A 15,367-nucleotide genomic window follows, 5' to 3' on the forward strand; every position below is an offset into this window, starting at 1 on the left:
ACCAGCTGGGCAGGGTCGGTGCTGAAGCCCTGTATTTCAGGGATCTTCCCAGCTTCCAGCCCTGCAAGGAACCTCCAGGCACAGCTTTTCTCATTCAGCCAACGCGTGGGAGTTGCAGAAGGGCTGATACCTCACACTGAGGGACTGACAGATTGATTTTGATGGGCACAGAGGCTGCTCTGGCAGCCTGTCCCCACAAAGCAGCAGAGGTAAAGGGTTTATCGACAATTTAAACCAGACCCGGCTTCTGTCTTAGGACGGGGTAATGTGGAAAGAGAGTAATAATAGGGCAGTGGTGACAAAAAATTATTTTAAACCTGTCCTACATTTATAGTAATAATATTGGCACTTTTACAGCATCAGCCTTCCAGGGATGTCAGACCATTTTTTTTAAAGGTAGGTTGGTAATATTCCTTTTTACAATGACAAAAAGAAAGGTCAGAAACTTAATTTTTCAAGAGTGTTTAGCATATTATGACTGCACTGTATAAACACAGTACAAAGCGCCTAAATTTCAGTTTTATTTACAAAACTGCAATTCCTGATCCTTATATCACCACTGTATTAACTTTCATCATGTTCCACTCCAGTACCTCAAAAGGCTCTAAAAAGTATTTATTTTCATCTTACACGTAAAATATAAGTTTAAAACTTATGTGATGCTTCAATTTTTGCACAAGTAACTTTAATTAACATAAAAATCAGGAAGATCGTCGAGATCTTCACTCACACAGACATATAGACACATGCACAGGCACCAGTAAAAGAGTTTTCATAACAATGATTAAAATGAGCATCTTTGCCACTTGGCTTCCACTGCTCTATGGCAGAAGAACCAGAAAACACAATCAGCTGATGGCCCTCTCCTTGAGTGCAGCACTGTTTATTTGGGGACAGTTGTAAGGGTTCTTACCTCCAGCTGTCCTCCCTGTATTCTGCTGGAATCCCCACCAGGCCACTGCAGGGAGAGCTCAGCTGCTCCAGGGCAGCTGCTGAAAGGCTACTGCTCTTGGCTAAAGAAAAACAGGTTTGTTTTCCTTAACACACCGGGCTGTGAGCCTGCTGCATTTCAGCAGCACCCAGGTCAGTGAGATAAAAGGAGACTAAACCTCCACAAAGGTAAGATGGTTGTGAGCCTCCATCCCAGGAAACAATCCCTGCATCCAAAAGTAAAGCTCAGCTTGTAAGTGCACTCATTCAATGTTTTCACTATCAGAATTTAAATGTAACTTGATTGTTTCAGAGGGTACTGGGGTTTTTTATTTATTTATTTCGAAAAGTAAGTTGTGAAAAGGAACTTGGGTGGTCATGAGCTGCGTATGGCTTTATAAAAAGTCTTATTAAAGGCCAGAGCAACAATTTCCACCAAAACCTCTGTCACATCACTATCAGCTGAAACAGCCTGCCCAGTCATACTAAATACAGCTGACTAGTTTAAGACTGAATCTCTGTATTCTCTTAACCAATAATATTACATGTACCGACTCCACTATTCTCTAAATGTCAAATGAGTTCATATTTTATTAATGCCAACTCTTTCCCCTCCCCCTAAATATCACACACCCTATATAAAACAAAAGTTGAGACTACTACAAATCAAATGCACGATTTCCCACTAATCTCAGGGGGAGTTTATAAAGCACATTAAAAGCAAGACCATTTCCCAAAGAAGAAAAAAGAAAAGCAAGATCCTATTTCTCCAGGTTAGTAGTCTAGTAAGATCTCTGGGTTTTAACAATGTAAGGCTTTGTCACAGTTGAAAGTTTTTCTTCTGTGATCACACAGCTCTGCTTTTATTTTACTATTATTATTATATATACACATTTACACACACTCATACCTTTAAATATTTTATTCAACCATATATATATACCTTTAAATACTTTATTCAACCATACATATATATATTTCTACTAATATAAAACTCTGCTTATGCTCTTTGTTTTAAAATGAGAATATTCACATGGGGGTTTACTCCAGTACAGAAAAGGCAATAAAATTATATGGTTACAGATTGTTCAAGGTATCTCTCGGTATGAATAAACTTATTTAGAAGACTTGTGCTCTGGCACAGAAACCTCTATCTTTCTTACTCCCCTACTACTGAATTTAAACCACAGGAATTTTAACATGTACATACTCCCAAAAACAAGCCACCAAGTCATGCTGGTGAGACCAGAAGATAATGAACTCCTCTAAAAGGCCCAGCCTGCAGCAGCTTGGGCTACAGCTATTTTATCTTCACAAAACTCCCCCATCCTCACCAGATGGGCCCATCCAAAACAGATACACAAAGTTTATTTCACTCTTCCTTTTTTTTTTTCCCCCCTGCAAGTAAAAGGGGTGTTGTACCTAAATCGGGAGGTTTTTCTCTATGGTTAAAGCCTAAGTGAGCAGTTTTACATTTGGATTTGTCCCCAGGTTGCATTCTACTGCTGCTCACTGATCCCAGCCTCATACAGAACACCTCAAAACTCTAAATGGCTTAAAACCGGTTTAAAAAACAAAAATAAAACAACAAAACACCCCCCCCCAAAATAAAACAAATGTAAAAACAAACAAACAAACCCCAAAACAAACAAAAACTTCTCATACATGGCAGCACCACACCAGAGGAGCAAAAAGCACTTGCCTCTAAGTCACAACTTTTGGCAAAAAAAATACAAAGTATGAAAACTTTCAGAAGAATAATAATCAATATGAAGCAAAGGGAAGCATATTATAATTGTCATTTATTATTTTGCAGCTGCCCTTGAAAGCAGGGAACTAAGGTGATGCATTTAATTAAAACTAACAGAAAGTAAACATGACTTGTACAAAACATTCAAACACAAACACTTTATGGCATCTTCAGAAAGTAAGTGAAACCTGTAGGTGGGAGCATTGCTTAAGATGACAAAATAATATTTCAAATTATATCCCTTTATGCAAAATAATTGTAAAATTTGCCTTTGGAATACCTGTTCAAATATTAATTGGTAGAGAAATGAAATAAAAAGAATGGACAAACTGATTCAAAAGTTATACCACCAGAGCTTAAGTGACAAAATTGCTGTCCCAGCCAGCCCAAGCAAAGGGAGCTGTAACAAATCCCCTGTTGTTTACCTGGCTGTACATTTAAACAGATTCACTAAGAAGTGCTGGTGGAAATACACAAATAAAGATAAGAGAACTGTATCCCAGCTGACACTGTCACATGAAAGGCACAAAATGAAAGTGGGAGAAAAAGCACAGGATGTGTCCCACGAACAGGCAGACTGATGCCTGCAGTGCCTCACCCACCAGGTCTGTGCTGGTGATATTCCATGGACTCCCCTCTACTCTGGGTGAAACAAGAGCTGAGCCCAAAGGATACCAGAACCAGAAATGGCTCAGTATGTGCCATGAACCCAGTTCTCACCTCTGCACATGGAGATGCATATCCATAAAGAAATTAGTTCTAAAAAAATTCCCTTAGCAAAGAACACTGTCCTTAAGCTGCACCCAGCTCCTGATTTATGGTATGCAGCAGGGCCCTGCAGCAATATATTGCCCTGCTATTCACATACCTGTCACAACACTCAGTTCCCATGTTGCTTTACTCATTTCTCATCATCCCATGATTTTTAAAATAAATTTTTCACTAGAGAATAAAGCTTCCTCAAACTCCCTCTTAGAAAAGAAAAAAAAAAAACCAACCAAACGCATGCATTACTTTAAAAGACAGCAACAATAAAAAAAAGCAGACTGTAAAACCAAATCAAATCAATCCCAGTGGCTGCAGCAACGTGGCACTAAAAGAGATACAACAGGATAAACAGATCATGGTTTCTTTGTTAATACTGCTTTTACCAATTTTCTGTTCAGGTTTCTCACTTGATGACATCCTCTTTCAAAAATACACACAGTGTTTCCACTACAAAATGCTGAGAAGACAAATAAAGACCCTGTCTGAAGCCACCACAGAACCCAGGCTCTCCTCCCCAGAAATAATTCAGCTGTTGTTACCATCACACAAACCCTCAGCCATAGTCTTCACTTCCATGCTTTCCTCTACCCTCCTGGTAGGACCCTGTCTTTTTTTTTTCCCCTCAATAGGTTTTCTAAAATCCATCATTTGTTATCCAGACCTACACCTGAATCCAGACTCGCCTCCTGCACTATGACATTGCTCTCTCTGCTTCCACTGTGAAACTGAGACTAATTAAATTCCAATTTTTCTAAATTTTGATCTCCCTTTAGTTTGCCACACCCTCCCCTGAAATCAAATTACTGATTTTAAGAAAGTTGCAGTATTCAAGTTAAAAATCATCTAAAATACTGTCACTTAAAATACTGTCACTGTACTGAACTTTGTAGTTTCAGTATTTATTTCAATTACAGTTTTTCCAGACAAGAAAAGTACCTTTTAAGATATCCATCGAATCAATATCATTTAAGAGATACACTATCTATTAGAGGTGTGGCTGTCTAAACGTTTTCAATCAAATGTAATTAATGAAAACTTTTTTCACCTTGAAAAGTCAGCCACATGCAGGACAGACACTCTTCAGCATCCTTCCTAAAGTTGCCTTTAGGAACATTGTAACCACATGAAATCCCATTAGAAGGTGCTGAACTCCTACATTGTGACTCTTCCGGCAGCCTTCTACATAACAAAAATGCAATGAAGTACCATACAACTTTCCCCCCCTTATTATGCTAAATCCTTATCAAATTCAATAGTGTGACATCGTTCAAAATCCTGCCTAACAATGGCTCGCAGGAGGTCAAGAGATGTCGGCTTTGTTTTAGTTTCACGTGCTTTTCAGTCTATTAATGCTAAAAGAAAAAGAACCTTCACAGAAATAACCGATAAAGATCAAACCCAACTAAACAAAGGGAAGGAAATTCAGAGTTAAAACTGGTACTTAGCTCTTTGCTAAGCAAGCAGCCCATTGTGCCAAAGGTGCTGGGCGGCACAAGGGTCCCGGGTCACACAATGCCCAGGAATAACAAGGTGAGGGAAGGAGCTTTCAGCTCTCCACTTCCCGTGCTCTTGTTGGTTCGGGCCAGAGCTGTTGTTTTAAGAGAGTATTTGTATTTCTTGGGAGGAACTACTGGGCAGACCCCGACTCCTTTGTGCGGCAGGTTGCGGGTGGAATGGAATGTGTCATGCGGCACACGTTCCACTCGCAACCACGAGGACAAAGGATTCACTGATCAGGGGGGACAATTAGTCCCAATTAGGCCTATTTCGCAGCTGAGTGTAAGGGCTGGGGGAAGGGAGCTTAATTTTTAAAGCAATGGGTCCCTCAGGCGAGTTAAAAGAAAGCTCAGTAGAGTGACAAGCTTGAGAACATTCGCCCCACCAGTCGGCACAGGGGAGTTCCACAGAGGCGATGGCAGTCACCTCCAGGAGAGGATGGAGCAGGGCTTCTCAAACCTCAGCCAGCCAGGTAAGAAATCTGACAACCATTTAGCCTCTTAGCTCATGTGACTAACCAAATTTCCCAGTTTTCAACCCACTCCTTGAGCAGCGGTTCTCTGTCTCAGGCACAGGCAGACACACGCACAGACACACGGGCAGGAGGGTCGGGAATACTCACATATGCACATGTGGAGGCTGGAACCTGCTCTGGTTGATGTTGTAGTGTGTAAACGCCTGCGTTGGGTTGGAGCTGTATTCATCCACCGTTATGGTAACTTTGCCTTGTGAAGGAATTCCATGAGCCATCCTTCCTCCTTATGGACATGAGCAGCTCACAACTTCCCAAGGCCAGGAGCAGGGTAGGGCATTGTGGTCCAGGCAGCTCCCGATTCCCAGCAGCTCCTCATCAACTCCGTGACCTCTGCCAGGAGAGAAAGACAGCACACACTGCTATAAGCTATGAGGAGACGTAAACATACATAGACAGATTACTCTATCCTCTCCTGATTTCTATTCAGACACCTTTTTCTATATTTTTTATGTAACCATCACCCCACTCTCTAAGCATTACTATTCACTTTTTTGTTTGTTTGTTTATCTTGGGGCGGGGGGAATAAAACATGAGTTTAAAGCTTCTGTTAAATACTCCACATTTCATATTCTTTATTTGAAATAATATCTTGTGCTAACTGCAACCACGAAAACTAACAAGTGGACCCAGTTTGCTGAAAGATAAACGACTTTCCACAAACATACACACTTGTTTTCTAGGCCCTATTGCAGCTTTACCACATGAATGACAATCCAGAGACTTATAAGAAACTGATGTAAAGAACATTTTAAAATTGCATAGCTAAAGTTACACCCAAATGCCTTTAAATCAAAGCATTTATTTGTCCAGAGAAAGGCGATTATCCAGACAACGTTTGCAAAATATTCATGTTATAGTGCACTAGCAATGAAACTGGTTTGGATTCACCACCAGACAGTAATGATTTATCTGACAGATTTAAGTGCGATTTTATGCACGAATATTTCTGAATAAGATGAAAGAAATAGGCTCTTCCCTCCGTATGCATCCCTATCTTTCACTTCTTCAAAGTGCTCTTAAACGTATTTTGTGTCAAGACTGGATGTACACTGTAATACAAGCAAAACCCAAATAGCCAGAAACCTCCCAAACCTGCTCTGCTGAGCTTCTTGCACAAAATCTGAGCTTCGATTTCTGCCGTCAATAAACTGAGGATCCCTCAGCTGCCTTCCTTTCAGAGGGACTCTGTGAAAATTGATCAGCTGATGTTCGAAGAACACTTTCAAGATGAGCAACTCACGAGGCAGATGCTCAGCTGGGACACGCTATCCCAGCAAGGACTGACATGAAATCATGACACCTGGCATCAGCTGATATCCCTCCCTTTAGCTGCCACACGCAATAGTGTTTTTTCCATGTCTGCTGTGTAATTCACAAAAGTAAATCAGTGCTTACTGGGAGGAACAAAGAGATGGGAAAGAGAAGAGAATGATTTGAGCCCTGAGCATCAACACTGGTTTTTCAGTGTGATTTTCTTGGACCTCTCTAGCTCCCAAATAGAAATGTGTTTGCCATGTGTAACATGAAATACTTGAAATCTTTGATTTGTATTCAAAATATATTTTTAATACAAAGACTAATTTCCACTTTGGCATGAAGCATGATGAAAATGCCCTGCAAATGGCAGATGGCCTGCTATAGGCCATTTATTTTACTATTTTACCACCTCAGGCCTATGTAGGCTTCCATATGTTAGTTGGGTTAAGACATTCTGCAACCTTCATTCCAGTAACTGGGTTCTATCCTACATCTTCTTTAGATGGAGGGAAAAAATATAAAAGAAGATGAAACTAAAGCATAAAGTCCCAGCTTAACAAACTGTCACTAGTGAGATGGTACATCTTTGTAACTCAGGTTATGGTCTGGTCTCCACACTAATCCCCTTAGAAAGAACAAGTGCAATAGTTTCAGGAGCAAGGTGAGCTTTACTGAAACAAATCTTTGCTGCCTTGGATGTGATGTAAGATGCTGCAACAACTGCTCACAAATCTTAATGTAGCGGTTACCACACCAAGTTTGCAGCTGTTTCCTTAATTTCCTTTACCATTATATTTTAGTGTTATTTTGCATAACAGTAAAACACAACACCTGCTTCAAACCGCAGTCCTGTTCCAAGTACTGTAATTCTTTTGAGATAGGAACTGCGAAGAGTGCACAACACAGAGCAGCATAATTGCCCTGTACTGAAAAGTAAATACAAATGAAAACATCTTCCTGCCAGAGAAATGACTGTCATTAGCAAGAATGCTGGCCATCAGAGCTCCCAGGAAAAAACTGGAACAACTAGACTTTTTCTTTTACACAGCAAGAACTTTAGCGTCTGCATATACTAAGAAGTGATGTGAAAATTACATGTGTAATGTTACTCTTTTCCACAATTAAAAACAACAATATAAAACAACACATTAAACCAACAACAAAAATATGCTTGGGCTTTCAGAAAAGCTAAATGACACTGTTTTTAGTAATCCAGCATAAGAAAGGTCACAACATTAAATTTCATATTATAGTTCACTCATGGAAGAAAAATCTAATTTGTTCATGAGAGTGAATTATACATACAGATAATAAGCATTTTTTTCAAGGTTTATAACAATCCATGTTACAGAAAGAAATTACAACTAACTGGCATAAAACAAATGACAAGAGGATACTTGAATAGCTGTATTAAATACTTTTAAGTTGACTCTCAGTAAGATTATAAGTATATAAGCTGCAATTCCTTCCCATTGTTCTAATCTTCAATCTTGAAAATAAATCTCTATACTTAAATTAAGACAAAGCTGAACAAAATATCCTTTTAAGCTGAAATTCACAACAAATGCCAGACTGGGGGTTAAAAAAGAAAGTAAAATTTGAAGCTGGCTTCTGTGTCAATTCTCTTAATTTCCTTTTAGTACTCCATAGAGTACTACAGCTCACCTATCAGAAGTATCTAATTATTACCTTCCTTACTGTGAATGTCTCTGAAGAAAATAGAAAAAGAAGCTGAACCCTTCAAAACTTTAAAAAAAATATTTTAGGCCCAAGATTAAAACAAAATAAATTAAAAAGACTACTTTGAATCGCTCCTGTTCTTCTTTCTCTAACTGAGCACTGTTTGAAGGTTACATGCAGGAGATGAGTACAAAAGAATAAAAGTTGCATTATTTTCCCATCTATCAAGTATAACAATGTGTAATATCTTCCACGCTTTACGAGGCAGTTTTAAGTAAGAACGACCGCATTAAAAACCTAAATAATGATTTTTTGGCGTGTTGTGTTTTCCCAAATATAGGCAGTTATCCTTTTCCAGCGTGTATTTGTACCGGCAGCGAGACAGGAGATGTGCCATTGTACACATCTGCTCAGTGTTACAGGTAAAAACCGGCACTTTTTCAGAACAGGGCTGGCCCAAACTTAGGCGCAGCTAATTGTAAATCTGTACGCTGCTGCCCTGTCATAAAAACTACCACGAAATAAGCACAGGTATTTGAAATGTAACATTACATTTCACGGAGAGCTACACACACGAGCCCTGCGTATGTACACGCACACACACAGGCACGCGAAAAACCCATTTCCCCAAATAAAATATTTACGCCTTCCTCATCTGAATTTCAAACATTTGCCTCTGGCTGAGCTCGGGCCGTAAGAGAAAATGCTGAAAGGCAGGAGACGGGAAGGGTTAATCCCGTGTCAACACCTTCTGTTGATACATCCACTATCCCGGCGCTGTTACACCGACACCACACGTTCCGCCCGCCCGGGGCGCGGGCACCGGCCCCGCCGGCCCCGCATCCCCCCGCACTCACGCTGCGCTGCCCCTCAGCCCGCGGGGGTTTGGCAGCGGCCCCGCAGCCCCCGAGATGCTGCGCTGCAGTTTGCGGACAACTCCGGGCTCCAGACACCCCATCGAGTCCGGCGGAGGCGCAGGGGGGGCCGGACCCCGACACTCCCCCGCCCCGTTCCCCCCCACCCCGCCGACCCCCGGTACCTGCGCTCCCGGCCGCTCCCCACCGCCGCCCGCCGCCGCTCCCGGGCCGCCCCGGCCGCGGCCCCGCGGGGCGCCGGGCTCGCCCCCCGGTGATTGATGGCTCCGGGTGGCCAATGGCTCCGGCGCGGCCCCGTCCCGGCGTGTGCCGCAGCCCCCGCCCCGCGCCCCCTGCCCTGCCCTGCCCCCGCCCCGCGGCTCCGGGGGGCATCGCTGCCCTGTCTGCGCCGTACGTGCCGCGCCGCACAAAGTTCGCGTCGCCCCCGTGTCCCCCGGCTGCCACGGGCCGGGATGATCCGCGGGGGGAGGATGCTCGGGGGAGGGATGCGATGAACTCCGCGGCAGCCGCGGGCGAGCGCGGCGGGGCCGGGCGGGGGGGGGGGGGGGCGGAGGCGGGATGCCCGCTGCTTTTTATCCCGGCGGTGCCAAGCGCGCCGTCCCCCGCACCTCGCCCCCAACCCCTTGAAAGCTTCCAAGTGTCTGAGGCCTCCGGGATCAGCGTTTCAGAGCGGGTTCTACGCCGGCCAAAGGGCGAGGGGCAACTCCGCCGGGGAACGGCGAAACCAGCCCGCTTTTCCCTCCTTTACTTTTGCGGCGTGTTCCCCCCCCTACACACACACACACGCACCCCCATCCCCGGGTCCCTCGGCGCCGGCAGCCCCGTCCCCGCCGGCCGCTCGGCGCTGCCGCCCGCCCGCCCGCTGGCCCCAGCCAGCACAATGCTCCCCGGCCTACCCTCCCGGCCCCGCCGCGCCGCCCCCCGCCCCGACCCCGCGCCGGCAGCCCCGCACACACCCCCTGCCGCCCCCGCGCCGCTTCCAGCGCCGCCGACCCCTCGCCGCCCCCCGGCCCGGGCGGGGGCCGCGGCGGCGGCCGAGGGCAGCGGGGGCACGGCCTGGGCAGCGGGGCAGGGCAGCCGCGCTCAGCGCCGCCGGGAACGCGCCGCGGCTGCGGGGAAGCGCCGCCGCCGCCGCTGCCGCCGCCGCACCGACCCGACCGACCCGACCCGACCCGGCGGGCTCGGGCGGTCACGCCGGGGGGCGGCAGGAGCGCAGGCGGCCGGGTTTATCCTCATTATTGTTCGCGGGAGGCTGGACCCGCCGCCGCCGCTGGAGCTCCTGCCCGCCCCCCCCTCCCTCCCGCTCTCTCGCCCATGACACGGCACCTCTAACCCGCCGCTTTGTGCGGCGCTGCCCCCGCCGTGCCCGCCCTGCACCGACACCGGCCCGGGGCCGCTCACCTTCCCTCCGCCGGCTGCCGCTGCGGGCGGGTCGGGGATGCCTTCAGCGGGGCCGCTCCATGGGGCTGCGGGGGCGCGGCCGGGGCAGAGCCTGCGCCCGACCCCGCGGCGGTGCCCGGCGGGGCCCTGGCTCCGCGTCCGGGTCCGGGTCCGGCTGCGGGAGCGGGGCGGCGGCGGGGGCGGGCGCGGTGCAGTGATCGGGACTGCCACTGGGGTCAGGGAGCAGGCACCAGGAAACACGGCGGCCACGGCGCGCTGCTCGCACACACACACACACACACACACACACACGCACGGCTCCTCCCGCTGCCTCGCACTTCACCCCCCCGGGCAGGGAGGGAGGGAGGGAGCAGTCGCTGCTGCATTTCCCAAGTGCGGCACGGCTTTCCCCCCGCCGGGCCGGCTGGAGCGGTGGCTGTGCCGCCCATTGGGGTCACGCAGGGGTGCCCCGGGGGAGCGGGGAGGGCAGCGCCGGAGCCCACCGGGACCCCCTTCCCCGCCGCCGAGGGGCAGCGCCCGCCTCGCACCCCCAAACACGGCCGGCCCCGCTCCGCGCACCGCCGATCGGCTCTGTCCCTGCCCACACGAATAGCAAAATAAATAAGTAACAACAGCAAAAATTTAAAAAAAAAAAAAGAAAAAAAAAAAAAGTAAAAAAAAAAAAAATCCTCGGAACGGGTTTTCGCATCTTCCGCCGCACCTTTCGTCACTGGGTGTCAATGCGGTGCTCTGCTCCTTTGTAGGTAAGCTCACCTCAGCGGCCAGAAAAACCACACAGAAACACCACTGCAGGGTTCGCCTTTGAGGCCGAACATTGTCTTAGGGTGACTGGGGCTTTTCTATGGAAAGATAGAATCAGGGAATCACGGAGGTTGCTGTTGTCTTTTTCTTTTTTTTTTGTCTTCCTCCCCCCCCTCCCCATCCACAGCAATTGTGTCAACAGCCACAACAGTAACAAAGTAAAGATTATAGGTGTTTGCTCTGTTACTTTCGAGACAGCAAATGGAAGGGGAGACTTCCACAAAGGTACACTTACAATGGGGAGGAAAAAAAAGAAATAAGGAAGAAAAGAAAAGGAAAAAATCCAAACAATTTTGAATAGTCGAGCAGATAGAAAATAGATAACAGGTCTCTAAGAGTAAATAATGTCCTATATATCTTAAATAAGTAATTTTTACTCTGGCCAACCTTCAGACATAGATGGCAAGCAGGCAGGTTTTTCTTTGTTACTGAAAACTGTGAGAAGGGTCCCTTGTATTGCCAGGCAGAAATCCACTGGGATGGATTGTTCTGTTTAGAATCATGGCAAACTAAGAAAAAATCAACCTAAAAAAAAGACTAAATGGCAAAAGGTTTTTTCCAAATTTGCCCTTTCAGTCCCTCTTTTTTTTTTTTTTTTTACTATTGTCTTTATCCCTTTTAACAGAAGCAAGCACTGTGAACCACCAAAGGAAAATTCCTGTTTCAGACAAAATGGCCCACAGATGAGTCGTCCTCCTAATCAAATCAAAGTAACATTTCCAGGGAAACTTTGCCTGGAATGAAGTCTGAGGCCATAGTTTCACAAGAATTTTTAGCTGACTTACTCTGACACAGCTGTAAAAAAAGCAGTCCAGCATTCAGCCCACTCCCCCCACTTCTGTCCCTGCACTCACCCTCCTGTGAGAGCTGGGAACCCCACCTGGGACACTGATCCATTTAGCACCAGGGAAAAACGTTCTGGTTCGGTGTGAGTCCGTATCCTCACTCAATCCACTTCACAACTGCACAAACACTTCTTCTGGAACAAGACAGGGAGTGAGATGAGCAACTGAGGACAGAGAGAGAGCAGGACAGCTTCATTGGTACCACTGCCAACTTCAGCATAGGATCATGGAGGGGCAGGGGAGGTGAGGGGAGGAGAAGCAGCAAACTTGACCCTGAACCTGCTGCATCCCTTCTCCCCAGCTGCAGCAGAAAGACTTTTCCTGTAGTTGTGTCCTTATACATCTGGAGCCCCCAACACTACAAAAAAGAGCTTCTAGCCCAGAGGGAGAAACAAGGTGGAAGCCTGGGTAGGTGGCTGGACTGGGAGTTAGAAAGCTCAAAGACCTTCTCTCTGATGCTCTGTGTGGCAAGAGACAGATCAGACATTACCCCAGTGTTTCAGTGTCCTGGTACTGAAGTGAGCACTTACCTGATCTACTGGTCCTTATACAAAGCAAGCTCTGGGACCTGAAAGTTAGAGGTACATGGGTACTTGTGTGAATCCAGAGTGGGACCTGACTCTAGGTTCACACTTCTATCACAATACTGAGTGTTCCTCACCACCACCAAGCTGTAATACAGTCACCAGGAGCACTGTTTTTAATATATGACTTGACAAACTCTGGAACATTTTCTGTTAAGAGCACACAACAAAACTTTTTCCCTTTTTTCAAACTACTTGTTTTCTGTTTCCCCAAGAACAGTATGCTTTCCGAAGATGCACCCACTTTAGAAATGTGCTGGCCCTGGGAGTTGCTAAAAGAAGGAAAAAAATATTTTATTTAAATTCATTAAAGGATTTTCTGAGGAAAGGAGTTGCTTTCTCTAATTCACAGGAGCAGCATCAAAATGCAAACACAGAAAAATAAAACATCTATATTTTGGCTGGAATGTGTACTTATTAATACACACTTGACAAGAGGATCTCAGAGATAAATTCAAAAAGTGAAAAAAGTAAGTGAGCTGTTTATTGTGTCACAGGACTGATTTTTCTAGCTGGGTGAAATTCAAAACAGTGAACAAACAGCTCTTGTTTACTTTAATACTTCCTATTTGTAATATTAAAATTGTATGTTACACATGAAACCTTAGTCATATTCAGAGTTTGCACTGGATTTTATTTTTTCACTTCTACAAATCCAAAGTGAGTGTCATCAAATGTACAGATGCAGGAGATGCATGTTAAATATTATAAAACACTATACTATCCCAAAAAGCATACCCATTCTTCAAAATCTATTATGTCATCTCTAATACAGTTCACAGGAACCACTGTCTCCAGTTTCTGCCAAGCACAAGACAGAGCTTTTGAGACACACACAGGGTAATCTGGAGTAAACCACAGACACCCATCTCGTTTTGCTGTTCAGGAAAAAGCTTCCCTGAGTATCTGTGAAGCAATACAAGAAAGAATAATTTAAAGTTCACCTCTGAGAACTCATTCCTTAAATAACAGAATTTTTTGAGTGATCTTTTACACAGAAAGGAGTTAAAACAAAACAACAAACAAACAAAAACCGCAAAACAAAACCAACCAACCAAAACCAAACAATTTTCAACCAAACAACCCCCCAATTTTCAAACACGTGCAAACCACACAAGAGGAACAAATTCATTTTTTTAAAAAAGCCTCCTTCCAAAAAGGGTTTCAAGGCAGGTCAGTTCCCCAGTCTAGTCCACAGCACAGTCCCTGGAATGCCCACACTGGCACATGGGAGACTGCCTCTGTCTGCAGCGTGAGACCAACACCAGCACAGGGTGTGCTACAGTTTCACAAAAAGTTAGGCCAGTGTTTCACACTATCTTTTCGTTTGGACACAGTGTCAGAGGGGTTTAATTTGTTTGTTTCAGTACATGGCCTTTTGAGCCATTTTAAGACCAGAGCATCAAGGGTTCTCATTTGCATTGCAGAGAAAATTCACTTTCGGCCTGCAGAGACAGGGGCATACAGGGGGAGTACCAAACAATTTGTATGTTGGTTGGTTAACATTTTAAGAAAGTAGAGTTTGATCCAGTGGACAGGCACTGGTAGCAGTCTACACCAAAAGTCACTGGACTCACCATGTCAATACAAATCACTGCAGTTCTGCCAAAACCTGTAACTTAACAGGCTCATTCCCCTCATTACAGTAGAAATTCTTCACTAACTGTGGAACAGAAGACAACAGGAGAAAACTGCATTAGTTTAGGCTTAATGTCCCACTGAGTCCCACAACATTCCAAATTTGCTGGATATAGTTGGATGGATTTAAAGTTCTCCACTGCTCTCCCTCTTCACTTGTAGTCCATAAGTCACAGAGCATTTGGCATGCATGCTGGCCAACAACATTTAAACAACAGAAGATCATAGTATAATCTATGAAGAACAAACAAATAGAAAAAGAAACCCCTCCAGGATTCCAATTTTGAAGATACAAATTGGGTTTTTTTAGCTCTTAGAGCTCCTGAACAAAATCACAGACTGGAACTGGGAGTTAATTGAATCCTAGAAGCTGAATTATAAAAAAAAAAAAAAAAAAAAAAAAAAAAAAAAAAAAAATTGCCTCTTGGCTTTTGGTTTTTGTATTCTGTCCCATTATGAATTTTCATCCCACTTTTTCTTTCACAAACAAGGGCCCACACACTAACCTGTTCAACACTCCAGCAGACACTATGTCTTCAAGAAGACTCCATGACCCCTCCAGAGAAGCCCACCAGCTTTTGGAGGGAAATGACAATTCTCCAAAGGAAGTGAAATTTGCACCTTCTGTCAGAACCTGCAGACACAGAGGAGCATGTCATTGCAATGCTGAAAGAGCATCAGGTAAGACTAATGAAGGAGATACCACTAGTTGCTCTCTGGGCAGTCTTTTTATATTTGATGGACCAGAACTTTGTCTGCTGCCTTGCCCCTTTAAAACAAATTAAATATTTGATTGGAACTTTCCT

At 45.2% G+C, this 15,367-nt stretch overlaps 1 protein-coding gene across 2 annotated transcripts in view; it reads right to left on the reverse strand.

The window, feature by feature from the left end:
* MPPED2 (metallophosphoesterase domain containing 2) overlaps nt 1–15,367 on the reverse strand; it is a 114,329-nt gene that overhangs the window by 94,974 nt on the left and 3,988 nt on the right. Inside the window, exons 2-5 of one of the 2 annotated variants that reach the window (XM_064656988.1) lie at nt 15,068–15,195; nt 14,501–14,586; nt 12,349–12,473; nt 5,568–5,810 (exon numbers count right to left, since the gene is read on the reverse strand). In XM_064656988.1, the coding sequence (XP_064513058.1) occupies nt 5,568–5,695 (128 nt within the window). In that variant the 5' untranslated portion in view covers nt 5,696–5,810; nt 12,349–12,473; nt 14,501–14,586; nt 15,068–15,195. Of the gene's footprint in view, nt 1–5,567; nt 5,811–10,693; nt 10,941–12,348; nt 12,474–14,500; nt 14,587–15,067; nt 15,196–15,367 lie in introns of those variants that run through there. The other variant, XM_064656989.1, reaches the window with a different exon arrangement.

The sequence above is a fragment of the Pseudopipra pipra genome, chromosome 6, assembly GCF_036250125.1.
Source record: "Pseudopipra pipra isolate bDixPip1 chromosome 6, bDixPip1.hap1, whole genome shotgun sequence".
NCBI lineage: Eukaryota > Metazoa > Chordata > Aves > Passeriformes > Pipridae > Pseudopipra > Pseudopipra pipra.